This window comes from Cydia pomonella, chromosome 7 (assembly GCF_033807575.1).
Source record: "Cydia pomonella isolate Wapato2018A chromosome 7, ilCydPomo1, whole genome shotgun sequence".
NCBI classification, from domain to species: Eukaryota; Metazoa; Arthropoda; class Insecta; order Lepidoptera; family Tortricidae; genus Cydia; species Cydia pomonella.
Window position 1 is genome coordinate 4,124,504 of NC_084709.1, and position 20,032 is coordinate 4,144,535.

General features: G+C 35.6%; 1 protein-coding gene across 1 annotated transcript in view; it reads left to right on the top strand.

Annotated features, from left to right (window-relative positions):
- Positions 1 to 19,762, top strand: part of LOC133519605 (elongation of very long chain fatty acids protein AAEL008004-like) — a 51,395-nt gene extending 31,633 nt beyond the window's left edge. The window contains exons 3-7 of the mRNA XM_061853635.1: positions 12,502 to 12,692; positions 13,869 to 13,949; positions 15,528 to 15,690; positions 16,746 to 16,882; positions 18,008 to 19,762. Coding sequence (XP_061709619.1) covers positions 12,502 to 12,692; positions 13,869 to 13,949; positions 15,528 to 15,690; positions 16,746 to 16,882; positions 18,008 to 18,304 — 869 coding nt within the window. The 3' untranslated portion in view covers positions 18,305 to 19,762. The remainder of the gene's footprint in view (positions 1 to 12,501; positions 12,693 to 13,868; positions 13,950 to 15,527; positions 15,691 to 16,745; positions 16,883 to 18,007) is intronic.
- The last annotated feature ends 270 nt before the right edge of the window (positions 19,763 to 20,032 follow it).

A 20,032-nucleotide genomic window follows, 5' to 3' on the forward strand; every position in this document is an offset into this window, starting at 1 on the left:
AATCGGACGGTAAGGAATAAGGAAAATCAGCATTGTATTATAATGGATTTTCCCAATTGGCTGAGCGGTAACAAATATTAACACTATTGAGATACCGTTAAACGTGCCTACTTTGCTTCAAAATTAGAAATTAAATTAAAATTGTAATAATATTATTATTTTGTGGTAGGTATGTTGATATACAGTATGTATTTTTGATATAACCGCAAACTTAAACTAGACGTAGGTTTTAGTGCTATAAAACAATTCTGAAAGAATTTTTTAAATTAAGTCTTAACTACCAGATCATATTTAATTTTTGAATTTTTTTCGAGTGGCAATGTATTTCACGTTTCACGTTTTTAGTTAAAACAAAGTAGTGATATATTGCTTACTGAATTATTATATATGGAAAAATTAAAGTCGTCCATTTTTTTATGAAATCTATGAAAGTGTGTTCATTAAAGCCTTAACTAATCCTTTGATTATGCGGTTGTCTCAAAAATACACGCTGTACCTATATGCTGATTTAAAGTGGGCCATCACCATCATGTACAGCCAACCAATTTGAATCCTAGGCCACTATAGAACCTTGTTGCTTTAACTACTCTATACATGACATGCATCACTCAATAAGCACTGTCGTAGAAGTCATTATGACATGGTTCTATAGTGGCCTAGGAATCAAATTGGTTGACCGTACATGACACGTAAATGAGGCTGTGATATTGTTTACATATAATTATAAAAACTGTTAGAGTACAAATTACCCAGTGGGGAGCAAAATAGTCACATTTTACGGTGTATATTCTTTACGCGAAAAAAAATACAGTTACGTTCGGTGGTGGCCGAGTGGATATGACGTCCGACTTTCAATCCGGAGGTCGTGGGTTCAAATCCTGGCTCGTACCAATGAGTTTTTCGGAACTTATGTACGAAATGTCATTTGATATTTACCACTAGCTTTTCGGTGAAGGAAAACATCGTGAGGAAACCTGCACACATCTGCGAAGAAATTCAAAGGTGTATGTGAAGTCCCCAATCCGCATTGGGCTAGCGTGGGGACTATAGCCCGAGCCCTCTTGCACATGAGAGGAGGCCTGTGCCCAGCAGTGGGACGTATATAGGCTGAATTATTATTTATATATACGTTTATAAAATATTTATCGTACCTAACCCCACTGGGGTTGCGCCAAAAAATAATGCTATCACTAGACTTAAATCGACCGGGATATGAACTGTGAAAAAAACCAAGTATACCTGCTAACCTTTTCTTATAATTCTTATAAACCGGTTCAATACTCCCGAATTCCCCCTATTAATGGTCTCTGAGTTAAATCAAACATGGACAGGACACAAACGTGTTCCTCAAAAACTAAACTTTACGATTAAATAAAAAGTAATCCGTAATGTCAAAGTTTTTATTATATGTCGTCATACTTATTAGAAAAAGTACCTAATCAAAACTTTGGTGCCTTACCATGTTTTTGTACCTCCTGTCAATTAGTAGCTTAATAGTAAATTCTTCAAGTAATCTATGATTCTTTTGTCGGATCCATTGCAAAAAAAATAAAATCCGGGTGTGTGATTTGCGTATAACTCGTACGGCGTCGTATACGTAATATTTGCATGTATTATTTGACTACGTATCTTTGCTTAGATGAGATCATAGACATAATTCTATTACTCGGTATGTTAATCGCTTTATCGTTTAATAATACATGCTATTTCAATGGTGGAAAGCGTGGACTATACACGGTGTAACATGAGGAAACCGAAAGATTTTAATAGTGTATTCCTGATAACATTTAGCGACTAAAATGTCATATAAACTTTTCTGGATTTCGCCTAGTTTCAGAGTTAATACCAATTTAAAAAAAACATATACTTATTGTAACTTAGTGCAAAACGGCTCTTTGATGGCTTTATAGTCTATATCCTTATTGATAGATGTCAAAAAGTGACAAGTAACCTTTGCGGGGTTTGAGTTTGAACCCGCGACCTCCGGATTGAAAGTCGCACGCTCTTACCACTAGGTCACCAGCGCTTCATAAACAAAAACGTACACTTAGAAAAAATATCACCAATCTACTCGTATCTTTCTAAGGCACATTCTTAGCTTGGCATTAAGAAATCTGTGCGGTGCAATGCTACATGCCTGGGGGCCTAGCCAAGATAAACATCGTGCATTGACATGCTAAACAAAAAGTAAAAAAAACCGTTTTTATACATTATTAAGATTCGATTGGCCTTGAATCAACTATAGTCACCACCTGATTTTTATTGCCTGTCACCATGCCTGTCACGTTCTAACAAGTATGTAAGTGCGATAGTGACGGGCATAGTGACAAGTGATAAAAATGGAACTATGCTGTCACATCAGGAAGGAACTCAGCGTTTATGAAGGTACACTGTACCGACAAGTCCGGAAAGGCCGTAGACCAAAATACATGGATTGTGAGAGGATTTGACTCATTCCGCCGTGGCCCGGGTGAACGGTCTAGGCATCTGGAGGCCTACCGCGAAAACCGAAATTCGCCAATTGCGGGGATTTTTCTCTTTTACTCTTTCTAAGACGTCATTAGAGGGACAGAGAAAAATGCCCGTAATTGATGAACTTCGATTTTCGCGGTAGGCCCCCTGCCGCGAATAGAGTGGACGCTGATTCGCTTCCAGGTTTTGTGAGCTGGAGGCCTTAGTCATTCACTTTGTTTCGTATATGACATTTATTTCTGTTTAATAAATTAATAAATATTACAGGGACATTCTTACACAAATTGACTAAGTCCCACGGTAAGCTTAAGAAAGCTTGTGTTGTGGGTACTCAGAGATATACTATACAAATACTTAAATACATAGAAAACATCCCTGACAAACAAATATCTGTGCTCATCACACAAATAAATGCCCTTACCGGGATTCGAACCCAGCAGCGGTATCATGGTCGCATTTTTATCACATATCATATTATGCGTCACTTTCGCACTTGCATGCTTGTTAGAACGTGACAGGCATGGTGACAAATGATAAAGAGCCGACCATTTTAGCCCTACTGTAGCGGTATCATGGTTCCATTTTTATCACCTGTCATATCATGCGTCAATTTCGCACTTACATACTCGATAGAACGTGCCAGACATGGTGACAAATGATAAAGAACCGTCTGTCTTAGCCCCACTGGACCAATTAATATTCCCAATAGACAAAAACCCGTATCATTTTCGCACCTGCATTTTGCGGTTGTCATCAATGTCTAATCATCAAGACCAATGACTTTAAAACATAATGACATAATTATAATGAGCCTTGGAAATAAATTAGACTCCGTTATGCGATAAATTGACATGATCATTAAAGAGTCGTTAACAAAATGGCGCCTGTGTGCGAATCGATAAAATTGGGCAATACCCATAAGCTATGTACGTGACTAAAATACAAACTATTTTGTCTGTGATTTCGTGTTTCTTATGATTATAATACTAGAATTTTAAATACACGTTCGTTGAAGCAATTAACTTTATTTGTACACGTACGGGGACGAACCTTCCCGTACTGCAGTCAGCGTTGGCCGAACGTTAATTGAAATTAACCATTACAAATTGAACCGTAACCCATAACGGATGGTTACAGCATTAACATTTCGGCCAACACTGACTGCAGTAATGTGTTAAGGTGTAGTATGTTCAGAAAACGGATTTTAAAAAGTCTTAGCGCTTTTTTGCATCACAGCACGGCTGTCATAAATTTAAATAATATAAAAGACAAGAAATAAGTCAAATTAAAGTAGCTTCTATACTGTCACAAAATTTGCACGAGGAATAAATTAACATTTCATACAATTGTTCCTTTTCTTTTTGAATTTTAATAAACAAACAAAAAAAAGACAAATGGCGGACTTAATGCCCAAGACATTCTACCATCAACCATTTGGGTCAAACAGAGACATATATGTATATGTTACATATATGTTAAGTAATACATATGTATCTTATCCCATCCAACTTAACTTTTTGATCCTAGGACTTTCAACTTGCATTGGAATGCATAAATATGCATAAATGCCATAAAATTATATAATTTTAGAAACCAGTCGTACTTGTACTCATAATTATGCGTGCTATTCCTTATTACCATGAAATAAGGTGCTGTTTTCGAATCAATATGCAAAATATGACCAGCTGATAAACATAGGTGTACGCACTTTGAGCATAATGCATTCTGTCATGATTCACCTAGTTAAACGTGACTAGCTTGAATATGTTGGTAATATAAATATAACGTATGTAAAAGATCTTATAAGTATGTAGTCAACTATCAATAAAACCTACCTACCACAGTCATAGTTTTAGTATAAGCCATTGGTAACTTCGAATACGGGATAATTTAATTTTCTAACATATAATAAATGAAATTGTGTTGATGAAATAAAATTATAAAATCGTTGCCAATTTGTATTATGCTTGTAATATTAACTTTAAAAATCAGATGTATGACACTACTTATACACCGTGTTTTTTTTTTGATTTGCGTTAATTTCAAGGGTGCATTCCTGAGCTTAAATTAAGTAACTTTCTCAAAGACACCGATATTCTAATTAACTCCATTTCGGAGATAATCAATCATTAATTTTTATCTTATAAGGCCCTTACGAGCGTGTACACTTGCCTTAGGGCCTGTTTACTTATTGATTAACGTTTAGTGCGAGTTCATACATTTGCTACTAAACGTAAGTACTATCTTGGACGATCGAAATGACATTGATATGTCACAGTTTTTAATTGTTTGGTTGAGTTAAATGTAATGCCCGTGTTACAACAACGCTATATGCAACATTTAGTTACTTTTATCAAAAAAAATAGTAAAAAAAAAACGAAAAAAAAATTGTTTTTTGAAAATTAACTATGCCATTTAATTTTCTTAAACGTACTTACCGATACCCCGAAGTTAACGAAATTCAATAAAAACACGGTGTATGTCAAGTACAAACTAACCATAAAACCTTTTTAGAGATATCGAATATTAAATGACTAAATTACAAAGTATGATGAGTTTTAGTAATTTCATTTAAGGTTTATTGCCAGTCAAGGTAGTAAACCTCAATTTCAACAACTAGTCATTTAGGCCACCTTACTATGTGAAATCCTATATACCTGTGTGTAAACTTACTTATCAAAAACGTATCATGTAAAAAATCGTAGTAAGTTTTGTAGTAAAAAAAAACTTTGATATTCAATGTAAATGTAGCCAAGTCACATGGTTCATTATTTAAGGTCAATAAGGATAAGTGTGGCTGCGGGGTAATACCGTAACTACCGTTCATACCGGGGCCTGTATACACATTGATTAGTGTTTATTATGAGTTCATATTACACTTGATACTTGTTATTTAATGTTGGGATTTAATTGCAAATTTCAAATAATATATATACTGGTAAATATGTACACAATATGCTATACCCTTAAGGTCTGATAAGGTCAGATAAAGATGACACTATCTTTTTCTTCTTGCTTGTGAAAGAAAGGGAGCGTGCTATCTTTATCTGACAGATAATTTTATCTGGTGTTTGAAAAATAAGACCGAAAGGAGCAATTCTTGTATAATTATTTCGGGGATCTCGGGTTTTCGGCGGCGAAAACTCGATATAGTTAGTTCTTATCTCGGGAAAAACTTATTTATATATTTCTCTTGATATTTTGACCGTGACGCGCCAATCTTTTAAATACGATCTTTCAATTCAATACGATCAAGTGCGTTTGAGTACTGTGAGGATAAAATATCCTTATTATAACGAAACTTCCTTGATTCACCTATTATGCAAGCTACATATCTACATGTCTGTCTTAGTGCGATGTCTGGCATTAAATAATAGCGTCAGTTTAATATGCGTAAAAGCACTGCAAACAACTAGGTTGCCAGAGCTCAACGAGGGGGGGGGGGGGGGGGTTTAGGGTCGGCAACGCGCATGTAACTCCTCTGGAATTGCAGGCGTATATAGGCTACGGAGACTGCTTACCATCAGGCGGGCCGTATGCTTGTTTGCCACCGACGTAGTATAAAAGCAATATAAAAATTAAGTCAGTCATATTTTGCATAGTTTTGTATGTTTTCTTACTTTGCTTGCATGTAGTACACAACTAAACCAGTAATTTATAATCGCGTAATTTACATTTCTATGTAATAGTTTTTTTAGACGTAGGAAGCTTTAGGCCTAGTTTTAGTTCATTTATTTAAGACTGTTTGTTTTCTAAAAAAAAAAAGCAAACACTTTTTTTTTATTAGAATATAGGTAGGCAAAGTTCGGATTTCGGTTAGTTCCCGACTCGCCGGATTCTTGTTTCGCCGGATTCTTGTTTCGCCGGATATCCTTTAGAACGTTACAATCCGACGAAACAAGAATCCGGCGAATCGGGAACTAATCCGGATTTCGGATGGCGACAATTGCTTGAAACGATGACAGACAGACGGAATCGCTGTGACGGACCGTAAGCGCACCGTTTTTTTTGTGCCCTCCACACTGCTACTTAAAATACTGTGACGGTGCGGGATCGCAAATCAAATCAATTCAATTCAATCCAATTCAATTCAATATTAAATTTCAGGCATGAAGCCCATATTATAAAATAAAATAAAATAAATAAATATTATAGGACATTATTACACAAATTGACTATTGATTGATTATTGATATTATGTTAGTAATATAATGTTTTTATTAAACTGTTAGTAGATTACAATATTTATTTATTTATATGAGCGTTAGGAACTTTTTTTTAGGAATATTTTTCTTAGTAACATTTATTTTACAATATGTAATTAAAAATTAAAACTACAACCATCTCAAACAAAACGCAAAACGCTTTATCTTCAAAGTAAGCTTAAATAATAATAAATATTATAGGATATTATTACACAAATTGACTAAGTCCCACAGTAAGCTCAATAAGGCTTGTGTTGAGAGAGCTTAGACAACGATATATATAATACATAAATATTTATAAATACTTAAATACATAGAAAACACCCATGACTCAGGAACAAATATCCATGCTCATCACACGAATAAATGCCCTTACCAGGATTTGAACCCGGGACCATCAGCTTCGTAGGCAGGGTCACTACCCACTAGGCCAAACCGGTCGTCAAATTATCTTTATCAGTTATCTTTTTTATGTCGTATAATTCACAGAAGCAGCTCGATTCGGGCAACCAATGTCACTTTGACGTTAGAAATATCGTAGATAGATCTTACTGGGATCACAGCGGAATCGAAATAAACGTCAATTTTGACATGTCGTTTAGTTATCGATCTTTTAAAGATCTTTCCAAGATCTTAAACGTGTCTTAATCACTCTTCAAATCGGGCCGTTATGTTCGTGATTTTTTTCTGTCGAAAGTAAATAAAATCGGGATTCGAATTGCTGAAGTTCCTAGAGAAAATCCTTTAAAATTGCTTATTAAATCTGTCAATCCATATCATAAAGGGACCTTATGGCGGACGGCGCTTACGTCGCGTAGTACAGTCAGCATCAATAGTAGCGGATGAAACAACGCGTCAATAGTATCTGATATTCCGTATAACTTTTCCAAATCTCTAAAATTTATGTTCAGAGGTATATCTTTTACCGTCTTAATTATTCTACATATAGAACTATCACTTTTTGTTAACCTGTTACAGAATGGTAGATACTTTTGAAACCTTGTTTGATCCGCTGCTTTTGATGCTGACTGTACTGCATTAATATTTGTTTTGATTTGAAAACACATGTGTTTAAAAAAAACATGAACATGAATGATGTATGAACTTTTATAGTATTTCTTGTGGGTCCTTTGAATTATCAATTTATGTGAAAGTATCGTTATTTATGGAATGGAGAGTTAAATATCAGAATTAAAATTGTACAACAGTTAATAAGCGCCGACCGCCATAAGGTCCCTTTCGATATGGATTGTCACAAATTTTAGCAACCGTATTGTTATCTAAAAAAATCGTTACAAATTTTCAAATACTCCGCTCTCCGGAGCCTCCGGCACCTTAAAGCTTCGTGTAATGCATCCGCAGTTGCATTTGTGCGTGTTGTTCGCCAGACCGTGCTTGAGCATGCGCGGGCGTCGGTCAAGGTCGAACGTTGCGTAAGGAAGCGCAGGTGCTGTGTTCATATAGGTAGGATCTTATAGATGTGCTATACCCGTGCCGTTAGGGACAGAACATACGCAATGCGACTAAATTAAAAACACGTTTTAACATTCCTGACAATATACCAAACACAACCTACGTAATTTGGTCTGGTTTGTTGGTCATAATCCATACTAAAATTAACGATCTGGGAATAAAAAAATAACCGGAGACGGACTCGCCCACCGAGGGTTCTGTACTTTTTATAGCGGCAACAGAAATTCATCTGTGAAAATTTCAACTGTCTAGTTATAACGGTTCCTGAGGTACAGCCTAGTGGCAGACGGACAGACGGATGGACGGACGGACAGCGGAGTCTTAGTAATGGGGTCCCGTTTGACCCTTTGGGTACGGAACCCTAAAAATGAGAACCTAAATATCATTTTTGAAGACCTATCCATAGATACCCCACACGTATGGGTTTGATGAAAAAAAATTTTTAAAATTTTATGACGTATTAAAAAAAAAACTACTTACTAGATTTCGTTCAAACCAATTTTCGGTGGAAGTTTGCATGGTAATGTATATCATATATTTTTTTAGATTTTTCAAACAATAAAGTATATAAGACTATCCCGTTCGGTCATTCCAGCGTTTTCGATTAAAGCTCCTAGCCAGCGTGATTTTTTCCGACAACATCGTTATATTTGAACTAATTCACACAAAACCTTAACAAGTTATATACCTAAGCTTTCCTCAAGAATCACTATATTGATAGATGAAAGTCCTTATGAAAATCCGTGCAGTAGTTTTTAGTTTTGGAGTAGTTTTATAGGATGTAGTGAATTGACGTTTTTCCCCTAGAGCTGCGGACACTAGGTTGCGTGACAGTCGTGCACATAGCGAATAGAAGCCGATTGAGATCTGACAATATGGTAAGATTTTGATGTTGTTTTGATATGTCCTTGACAAACACGCTGTTTGGTATGCCCGAAAGTAGGCAGGGTCATAACATTAGACATATTTATATGGTCCTGGTCTCGAATCCCGGTAAGGGCATTTATTTGTGTGATGAGCACAGATATTTGTTCCTGAGTCATGAATGTTTTTTTATGAATTTAAGTATTAGTGTATATTATACGAATACTTAAATTATTATATTATTTGTATACATCGTGGTTTGAGTACCCACAACACAAGCCTTCTTGGCTTACCGTGGGACTTAGTCAATTTGTATAAGAATGTCCCTATTATATTTATTTATTTAATTACAAACTATTAAATCCGAGTCGGCGTCTAGGATGGTATACACTAGGCATATTTGCCTTTACGAAAAACGTAGTTATAAGAATTTGATGTAGTAATATCGAATAGAATAGCGCAGGGAAAGAATCCCTAACTGGGTAACCGAGTGGTTACAAATTTTCGAGTTTCGAGAGAAAGTGATTATTAAGATATGAAGCGCTGGTAGCCTAGTAGTAAGAACATGCGATTTGCAATCCGGTGGTGGTGGGTTCAAACCCCAACTCGTACCAATTACTTTTTCGGGACTTGTGTACGAAATATCATTTGATATCCACCAGTCGCTTTTCGGTGAAGGAAAACATGGTGACGTAACCGGACTAATCCCAATAAGGCCTAGTTTACACTCTGGTTTGAAAGGTCAGATGGCAGTCGCTTTTTTAAATACTAGCCTACGTCATTTATAGTTTCCAAGCGGCGCCCAGGCCCCCATGAGCAGAGGCAAAATGTCGGGAAATCGCGGGGAAGAAGGAAAAGTGATAATTATAGCATATTTTTTGTCTTGTCCCCCCTTAGCGATGACCATGAAGGCCCAGTATTGCTACCTGATTGACGCTTTCAAACACCCGTGCCAATAATAAAGAAATACATGAGCACTGACGCGGCGACAAATCAGAAAGGGTATTAATTACGCAGTATGTGTTCCTAATTGGTGGCGAGGCGTGGGAACGGGGCACACCAAAGATAAATAAATACCTACTTATCTGTCTGTCAAGTCATCATATAAAATATGAAAAAAAAAATAGCGAAAACTTATCAATATTCCATTACACAATATATATGTGTAGGTAATACTTAATTATGACAGCGTCATACTTTAACCCCACTTGACCGTGAAGATTCATCGATAGCACAATTTAATCGCTGCAATTATTCTACCGCATGTCCGTATAATAGATTACATAAATAATATGTGTATGTACATAATGTTTACTTAGAGGTATCTATATTATAAAAGGTGTATGGTAAATATTAAAATTATTGACTGCAATGCCACACTCGAAATAGTTGTTTAGAACCTTAACAAATTTTAAAGTTTTATTACAATTGCCACTGCATTTTCGCATAGCATTGCTGCCAAATACAGTCGTAGAATTCAATTTCATGCCACTAAGTCCGCAGAATGCAGTAGGTATTGCGATGCCGCGTTGCTGCTGAATCCATTGCTTTACTGCAAATGTCAGAATCGATACAGGCTGTTTTTTTAGTCACCTGCAATAATTTACGGGCTGAATATAAAGGTCATATTGAGCAACTTTTACTAGAACCAATCCCGAAATTCCACAAAAAAATTTACTCTCCCATAAAAAATTCAAGGTCAGACAGCCAAAATGCAGGAAACAGACAATTTTTTTCGCGATTTCACGGTTGGTCCGAAAATAAAAGTTGCTCAGTATGACTTATATATTCACTACGTGAATGATTGTAGGTGACTCAATAAACATTCTGTATAATTTTAGTATAAAATAGCTAGTGATATAACCGAGGGATTAAAATCATTGAATCATTTATCCATCCTTATTTCCATGACTCTTCTCTTTCCATACACCAACTCTAAAGGCGCCCACTAATTACCAGTTCGCCGGACGATATCGGCCAGTCAGTTATTCGCAAAAGCTAACAATCGCGAATAACTGATAGGCCGATATCGTCCGGCGAACTGGTAATCAGTGAGCCCCTTAAATAGTAAAACCCGCAGAATGGCCATTGCTTCCCTCGTAAGTTTCCTGCGGCGCCATATCTTCTGTCCCCTTCTGACTGGCTTACTTCTTAAAAGTGTTGTTAGTAACAACAAATCTTTGTCTTTGCCTTTCCAACAATCATCCAAATTGCAATTATGAAACAGCCACTGGCATTGCACCGAATCCATTAGATGTCTTAAAGATAATAGTCATTACAATGATTGCTTAGGTTTCGTTTTTACACGGTTTTGAGTACTTTAATTAATCTTTGTGTTTATCTACTACCATCAAAATTTGGAATGACAAGGTCGTCAAATATTAAATTGCTTTCACTATGTCGAAAATAGGTTGTATGAATAGGTAGTTGAATTGGTAGATACATGTCCATTCTGAAATAAAAACGCGATTACTCTTTTAGGATTATTTTAATATATTAGACGACCGGTTTGGCCTAGTGGGTAGTGACCCTGCCTACGAAGCTGATGGTCCCGGGTTCAAATCCTGGTAAGGGCATTTATTCGTGTGATGAGCATGGATATTTGTTCCTGAGTCATGGGTGTTTTCTATGTATTTAAGTATTTATAAATATTTCTATATTATATATATCGTTGTCTAAGTACCCTCAACACAAGCCTTATTGAGCTTACTGTGGGACTTAGTCAATTTGTGTAATAATGTCCTATAATATTTATTTATTTATTTATATATTTTATGGTTCCGTAGCCAAAATAGCAAAAACGGCATTTATAGTTTCGTCATGTCAGTCTGTCCATCCGTCCGTCCGCCCGTCCGTCTGTGTATATCTATATATTATTTTGACGACCGGTTTGGCCTAGTGGGTAGTGACCCTGCCTACGAAGCTGATGGTCCCGGGTTCAAATCCTGGTAAGGGCATTTATTCGTGTGATGAGCATGGATATTTGTTCCTGAGTCATGGGTGTTTTCTATGTATTTAAGTATTTATATATTATATATATCGTTGTCTAAGTACCCTCAACACAAGCCTTATTGAGCTTACTGTGGGACTTAGTCAATTTGTGTAATAATGTCCTATAATATTTATTTTATTATTTATTAGATCAAAGGTGTAATTTTAAAGCCGCTACTTAGTTTCGAAGTTAAAATGTATAAGAAGAAATTTCGAATATCGATCGTCCCAGATAGTACTTGCGTTTGTTAGCAAATATATAAACTCATACGCAACACCAATCAATATGTAAACAGGGCCTAAGGCAACAAGGTACACGCTCTTTAGGGACCTTATCAGATAAAAATAAATCATCATTTATCTCCAAAATTGAGTAAATTAGAATACCGGTTTCTTTGAGACTGTTACTTAATTTAAGCTCAGGAATGCACCCTTGAAATTAACAGACTTAAAAAAAAAACATCGTGTGTATTTATTAAATTGTCTTTCCTTTCAGACCCCCGAACAGAAGAATGGACGCTGATGTCAGGCCCCGGACCCCTACTGACCATCTTAGCCACATACGTGTACTTTTGCACATCAGTGGGTCCTCGCTACATGAGGGATCGGAAACCATATGACCTCAAGAACACCATAGTTGTGTACAATATTTCGCAAGTGCTGATGTCTGTATTCCTGGTTTATGAGGTAAATGATATATCTTGCTTTATGAGGTAACTAGCGACCCGCCCCGGGTTCGAACAGGTTATACAAAACCTTAACAAATTATACACCTTAACCTTCATGAAGAATCACTCTATTGATAGGTGAAAACTGCATGAAAATCTGTTCAGTAGTTTTTGGAGTTTAACGCGAACAAACAAAGATACAGACAGACAGACGCGGCGGAGGACTTTGTTTTATAAGGTGTAGTGATTGACGTATGGGCGCTCGTAATTCCTATGACCTTGAGACCATCAATGTGTCAAGTGAACATGTCGCTAAATAACATGATTAATGAACATAAAATAATATAACATAAATATTTAATATAACTTGATATACAAAAAGATCGGTTTCACGACCCCTTAATGCTCTAGAGAGAAACATTAACTATGAACACTAATTATTATATGTCACAACTGTCACAAGTGATCATGACGTACGGTACGACGTACATTGCCGCACGAAATAAAATCAAAAATTAATTATGCTCTGGTAGCTGAGACTAATTTTAAAAAATCTTTCAAAATAGTTTTATAGCACCAAAACCTACGTCTAGTTTAAGTTTGTGGTTATATCAAAAATACACACTGTATAACACTGGATATAACACCCTTCCCGGGCAAATTTTCTAAAAAATAAAACTTACTGTAGCCGCCGTGCAGGTCAGGATCTCGACGACTTAAATAAAACTTCGTTTTATAATGAAGTGAAGTATAATCTTCCCAAAAGGTACTGGTTTACAAGGGTTCTTGCCAAAACGGTTCAATGTAGAAAGTAGGTGTTGAAAGTATGGAGGATGATGCAAGAGTGATTTGCAATATTTGACTTATTCAGTACAAAAGGTTTAGATTTAAATGCTTCCAATTGGCCGCGATACAGATTATGTGGAGCGCTCCTATTGGTGCTTTTAAAAAGCCTCCGAATAATAGCCGAGCCCGACGGCTGCGTTTAGCTACTGCATTGATTTTTATATAATATTAAGTTGCAGTCGCAACACTTACTGTATTTTAAAATAAAACTTTCTGTATTTTCCGCCCTGGATCGGGACAGGTGGTGTCTCGTTTCGGAGGCCAAGATTCTTTTTGGATCGCTGAGCCAAAGCAGTTAGTTAGTTTTAGTTAGTATTTTTAAATAAAACTTACTGTATTTTTATTCCAGGGTTTAGTATCCGGATGGTGGAATGACTATAACTTCTCTTGCCAACCAGTGGACTATTCGGATTCGCCCAAAGCAAAAAGAGTAAGTAAGAATAAGAATAATAACATAGTTACAGGATCCATAAGACTAGAGTAATATTGTATGTACACTGCAGTCTTATTATTTCTTAAAAATGTACCTACTTCACTAATAGTTCCGGACCTAATAACAATTCTGATTTTAATGCGCATTCTGTAAAAATAAATAATGGTCAAGTACCATAAATGTTACCAAGTCAAGCTGTTAGGAATTTGCTAATTTAAACTTACCATGGTACAGTCAAGGTATTAGATATCGACACGGACAAAGTGCCAAAAATATGTATACACTACTTTAATGTATGGCCAATAAAGGCGTGTATACATATTTTTGGCACTTTGTCCGTGTCTATATTTAATACCTTGACTGTACCAATACCTATACACCGTGTTTTTATTGAATTGCTTTAACTCCGGGTTATGGGTAAGTACGTTTAAGGAAACTAAATGGTGTAGTTAATTTACAAAAAAAATTTTTTTTATAATTATTTTTTTTTTATTAAAGAAAAAACTAATTAAATGTTGCATAAAGCGTTGTTGTAGCACGGGCATTACATTTAATTCAACCAAACATCAATCGTCCAAGATAGTATCAATCAAATAGTATTTACGTTTAGTATCAAATGTACACACTCCTACTAAACACTAATCAATATGTATACAGGCCCTAAGGTAAGTGTATACGCTCGTTAAGGCCTTATAATAAGAAAAAAATAATTAATGATTATCTCCGAAATTGAGGTAATTAGAATACCGGTGTCTTTGAGAAAGTTACTTAATTTAGGCTCGAGAATGCACCCTAAAACACGGTGTATAGGAATAATCACAGAATAATGATCTCTATTACAGTTCATTTTCTATGGCGAAGCTATCACGTAAAATGTTTGAAAATATTTCTTCGAAGTTTAGTACATTAATTTATTTTGTAGTGTACATACATTTTTAATTATATAAATACAGTCAAATAATATTTATTGAATTATTTTTGAAATCAAGTCCTTGACTTGAATAATTAGAGGGATGTTAAAATGCGAGTCATGTAGATAGGTACCGCAAATAGGGAATATTACGCAATACTATAGGTTTATAACGAAATCAATGCATAGCTATTAGCTAAGTTGCTCATATGTTTATTTTAAGACTGTTTGTTTCTCAATAAATAAGAAATAAATAAATAAAACTATGAGTAGAGAGCGCCACTAGCATGTGCTGAGGGTCTTCGAAATTTTGATATCTGCCTCTCTATCACTATTGCATATTCGAGCGATAGAGAAGCAGCTAACGACATTTTGATTTTCGCATTTCGCGATAGGCTCTCTCTGTAAACAAAGCACTTTGATGCATCAAAGTCGCTGTGAAAACTTCTCAAAAAACTGTTTACGGCATATTATGTATAAGTTACTCCATGATTTACAATATGTGCTAGTGATGTACTCTGGCGACAGAACTTTGCAGTAATACTCCTTATTGTGAGGCGATATACAGCGCCATCTGGTCTCAATGTTAAAACCTATTAAGAAGTTACTGCTTACGTCCGAAAGTTCGCTCTTTACGCCACTAAGTTTCACTACTTATTTCACAGATGGCAGCAGCAGTATGGTGGTACTTCATGGCAAAGATCATTGAACTTTTGGATACCGTTTTCTTCGTGTTGAGGAAGAAAAATCGGCAAATTTCCTTTTTGCATCTGTACCATCATTTCATGATGCCCATTTGTGCCTGGATTGGGGTGAAATTCTTGCCAGGTAAATATTGCTTTAAATTCACATATATACCTTCCTAAACATTTAGAGGAGGCAAAATAGTAATTAACTGTATTAAAAAAATATTCTGCAAATAGGCCTCAAGGACAACATTTATAGTGACATGAAAAATACATAACAACTTTTATAAATATAACAGCCTATACCTAGGTAAACATACATTATAATAATCTCAAAATTAATATGGAAATATGTATGGATTTAATTTATTGAGATAAAGTTTTTCACGTTCGTTTCTCTCCTACGTCCCCTCAATCCCCTTGATTGAAAACTTCTAAAATAGTTTCACCTTTGATATTTAAATAACTGATTTCAAAAAGAGGATGGGTGGCCCTAATTCGTCGGTTATTTTCGTTTCTGGAATTTTCTTAAATTATATATTAGTTTCATCGTCATTAGGAATGTCAGGGATCAGGGTGTGATAATGTATTCCTAGAAAAATTGCGAGCCAAGAAAGCACCATTTGTGATCGCGGCCGGCAAAACGCCCCACTATGTCGCTTGCCATAAGAACGAGATTTGCTTGTATCTTTATACGAATAACCTGTCAAGGCGTGTTTATGGCAAGTGAAAAAGTGGGACGTTTTGCCGGCCGCGGCTACATTTTGTGGCGTTAAATTGCTAATGAAGAACAGGGTTCCTTTTTTCAAGAGTCACAGGAACCAGCAGCCTAAAAGCCGCTCCCATACAATCCAATTTAACTATTGCTCTCATTTGAAAACGACAGACTTAAATTACCAGAATATTTTACGACCTTAAGACCTGTATGTAATTGCATGATTTCTATAGTAATCTAAATTGTATTTCTTTTCTTAATGCATGTTAATTATAAGATGTAATGTTTTGAAAAGATGTGTCCCGCCGAGTTTCTTGCCGGTTCATATTGGGATACCCGCCTCCAATTGAGGGAGGATTTAAATCTTCTCGGGTCAGAAGTGTAGAGTTAGAGTCGGTGTAGCTTTATTTGGCGTTCATAAGCGCATTGTAATATGCCTTCTTGAATAATAAACTATCTTTATCTTAATGTAAAACTTCCAGGAGGCCACGGGACGCTCTTAGGTGTCATCAACTCCTTCATCCACATCATCATGTATACCTACTACCTGATTTCGGGGCTGGGCCCGCAGTACCAGAAGTATCTGTGGTGGAAGAAGCATGTTACTACACTGCAATTGGTAAGCATTTATTTTAAATAGATCGTGTTGTTTACGAAGACACAAGGCATGTGCCTTGTCTAATAGGGACCGTGTGCGTTGGAGGGTCTGCCATCTTGTGGTCTGAATCGGAACCATAAACATGCACATTTACACGTCACGTGCTTTCTTGTGCATAGTAGGTTCTGCCATCTTGTGGGCTACATCGGAACAAAAAACATCACATTTACGCCTCGCGCCAAAAATCTGACGGCTCCTGTGCTGCCTCCTACAGTTCATGCACGCTCCCTATAATTAATTAAAAGGTTAGATTTGACAAATCTGCGCGTCATCGCGGAACACGAACTATACCTATTGTTTTTTTCAAAAGAGACGATGGTAGGTATAAGATCCGAAAGAATGTTAAAATAGAAGAACTAAGCCGAGCCGAATATAATTGGTGAGACCAAAGCACATTGTCGCCGCTGGCTTGGCCACCTTGAGAAGATAGAAGAAGATCGGGCAATCAGAAGAGCCTAGGTCCAATCCAAGCTATGTTTAGTTTGGTGCCAGGTTAATCCGTGTAATATTGTTCTCCTATGTAAATGTAGTAACCAATGTAAATATTAAAAACGAGAATTAGAGCATACTAATTTGTTCTATTCAATTGTCCAAGTGCAATTATTGTTTGATAAATAACTATTCATTTAAAAATGTTAAAAACATCCTACGCTTAGGTATATGCCAAAAATCCAATTTATGCCAGAAATGCCTTACTTTATTATGAAAAAAAAACTGATACTCTTCAAATTGCTAGATTGATTTCTTTGAAACATAGCTAATAGGAACTACCGTAATGAAATTCACTATCGAAATCGGTCCATCCGTTGGAGAGCTACGATGCCACAGATAGACATACATTGGCGTCAAACAATGCGTTGGGGGTTGAAACATGCAAAACAATTAAAAGTTATCTTAGAGACGCTCTAACACTATTTATAAGTGCTTGTTGCTAGACCTCCATGAATAATATAGGTATGTGTATTCAAACTTGAACTGGACCTATAATGGAATTGGCAATGGGGTCTTAAAAGTTGGTGCCAGCATAGGTTTTACTAGTAATAAAATCATCAAAAGCAGAAATAATGTATTTTTTTTTCTTTTCAGATCCAGTTCTGCATTATTTTCTACCACAATTTCTCGGTCATGTTCGGTGATTGCAACTACCCGAAGGGTATCAACTTTTTGCTCTCGTTAAACGCTGGTCTTTTCTTGTACATGTTCGGTAACTTCTATTATCAAAACTATATTAAAATACACAAAAAAGTTGTTCAAAACGGAGACATCAAAAAAGAAGTTAAGAATGTAGATAGCAATGTAATTAATGGGCATGTTAAAGTAACAAGTGAAGTTAATGAAGAAGATATAAAAACTAATGTTACAGATGGAAAGAAGGATTGTTAGCGAAAATACTTCTTTAAGTAAGGATACAGTTTGTGATGCTATGTTAATATTACTTCGTTTTAGTTCTTAGTCTAAACGAAATTAAAGTAAAAGGTGAACATGGATGAAATCTAAATTAATTGTATAGTCAGTTAGTAGGTATATGAAGAGTTTAATACCCCATTTATATTGTAACGAGGTTTTATTTTAGACAATTATTTTGTGATGTTTGAAATATATGAGTAGTTTAAGTTTTATAATATTCTTAGTCTTATTTTTACTATAAACGATTTGCTCAATTTATATATGACATCGAAATTATTTATTTATAAATTGTGTTGTCTTATTTGTTTGATAATTTATAACTTAAATAACATAACAAATATTAAATTTAAATTTGAACAAATATTATAAGCACAATGAGTATTTTTGTAATTGATATTATACGTACTGCTAGTATTTTTTTGTATGACAAAAAGCCATTGTTAGCGAAGAAAAACTATTTGTAATTTTCCAATTATGTTGTATATTTAATAAGTCGCATTTATGGTTAGAGAGTCGGGCCAAGATAACTTTGCACAAGCTTTGCAGCAACAGAGTGTGGACGTGCCACCATTTATGGGAATTGGTCCCATGTTTTAAGTAGCCTTATTTTTATCCCACTGCTGGGCAAATGCGTCTCCTTTCTTCCTCCAGTCATTACAGTTTGTTACATGCTTCCACCAATCGCTGCAAAATGCGTCGACGTCGTCCACCAGCGCCATCTCTTTTCGGCGATGTCCATTAGGTAGCCAATTTAGCCCACCAATCCCATCGATCGATTTTTTGGTCCCATGTAAATATGAATTAAAGAGTGTCACTTCCACGCTTTGTTATTTCATAGCCGGTGCAGAGTTAGCCTTTAGACGGAAGGCCAATAATTTTGGATCACAATCACAGGTCAATTCCAACAATAAAATGTTACTGATCTAACATGGATCTGTTCCGATCTCCTTTATAGGACCTGCTGAATTGCGCATTATGTCAACCTTCAACCAAAAACGTCACTTATGACACCAACAGATCAGTATCAGACCAGTATCATATTGGAATGAGATTTAATAACTAAAGCTCGATTGGCCCATTATTTGGTGCAGATTATCACAACCACCTACAGCTTTTAAACAAATATCGCAACAGTTAACGAACTATACGTAAATTGTATTGCAATCACGTAAGGTGTTTTCTTGAACTCTATGAACTGTGTTTGTGGCCATTTTTATTCAAATTAATTGACTGTAAGTGAGACTATATGAGTATTCCAATTAGGACTTAGACAAATGATGCCAAATTGATCCAGCGATATTTTTATCTTCATTACATATAATTTTATTCGTTTGATTACATTACTTAAAACCATCAGAACACAAAAAGTAATTGTCCAAACGTACGGCGATACCAATAAAATAGGAAATGGTGAATAAATAATTATCAATTGTTTTTGTTAGTTTCATTGTAACCGTTACCGTCTAAAGGTCGATGGTCGATAAATGTCTCTTCTTTTATTCATTTGAACATGAGGACCTTTTCATTCTTTATGGAATATGCTAATGTGGTCTTATTTTTAACGGTTTCTTATTATGTATTGAAACAATATATAATCCTTTAAGTTGTTTTAAGAGTTACTTAAAATAACTTAAAGTTTATTTTATACTAATGTAACCTTTTTAAACTACACACCAGCTCGTAAAGGCTGTCTTGTTTGTTCAG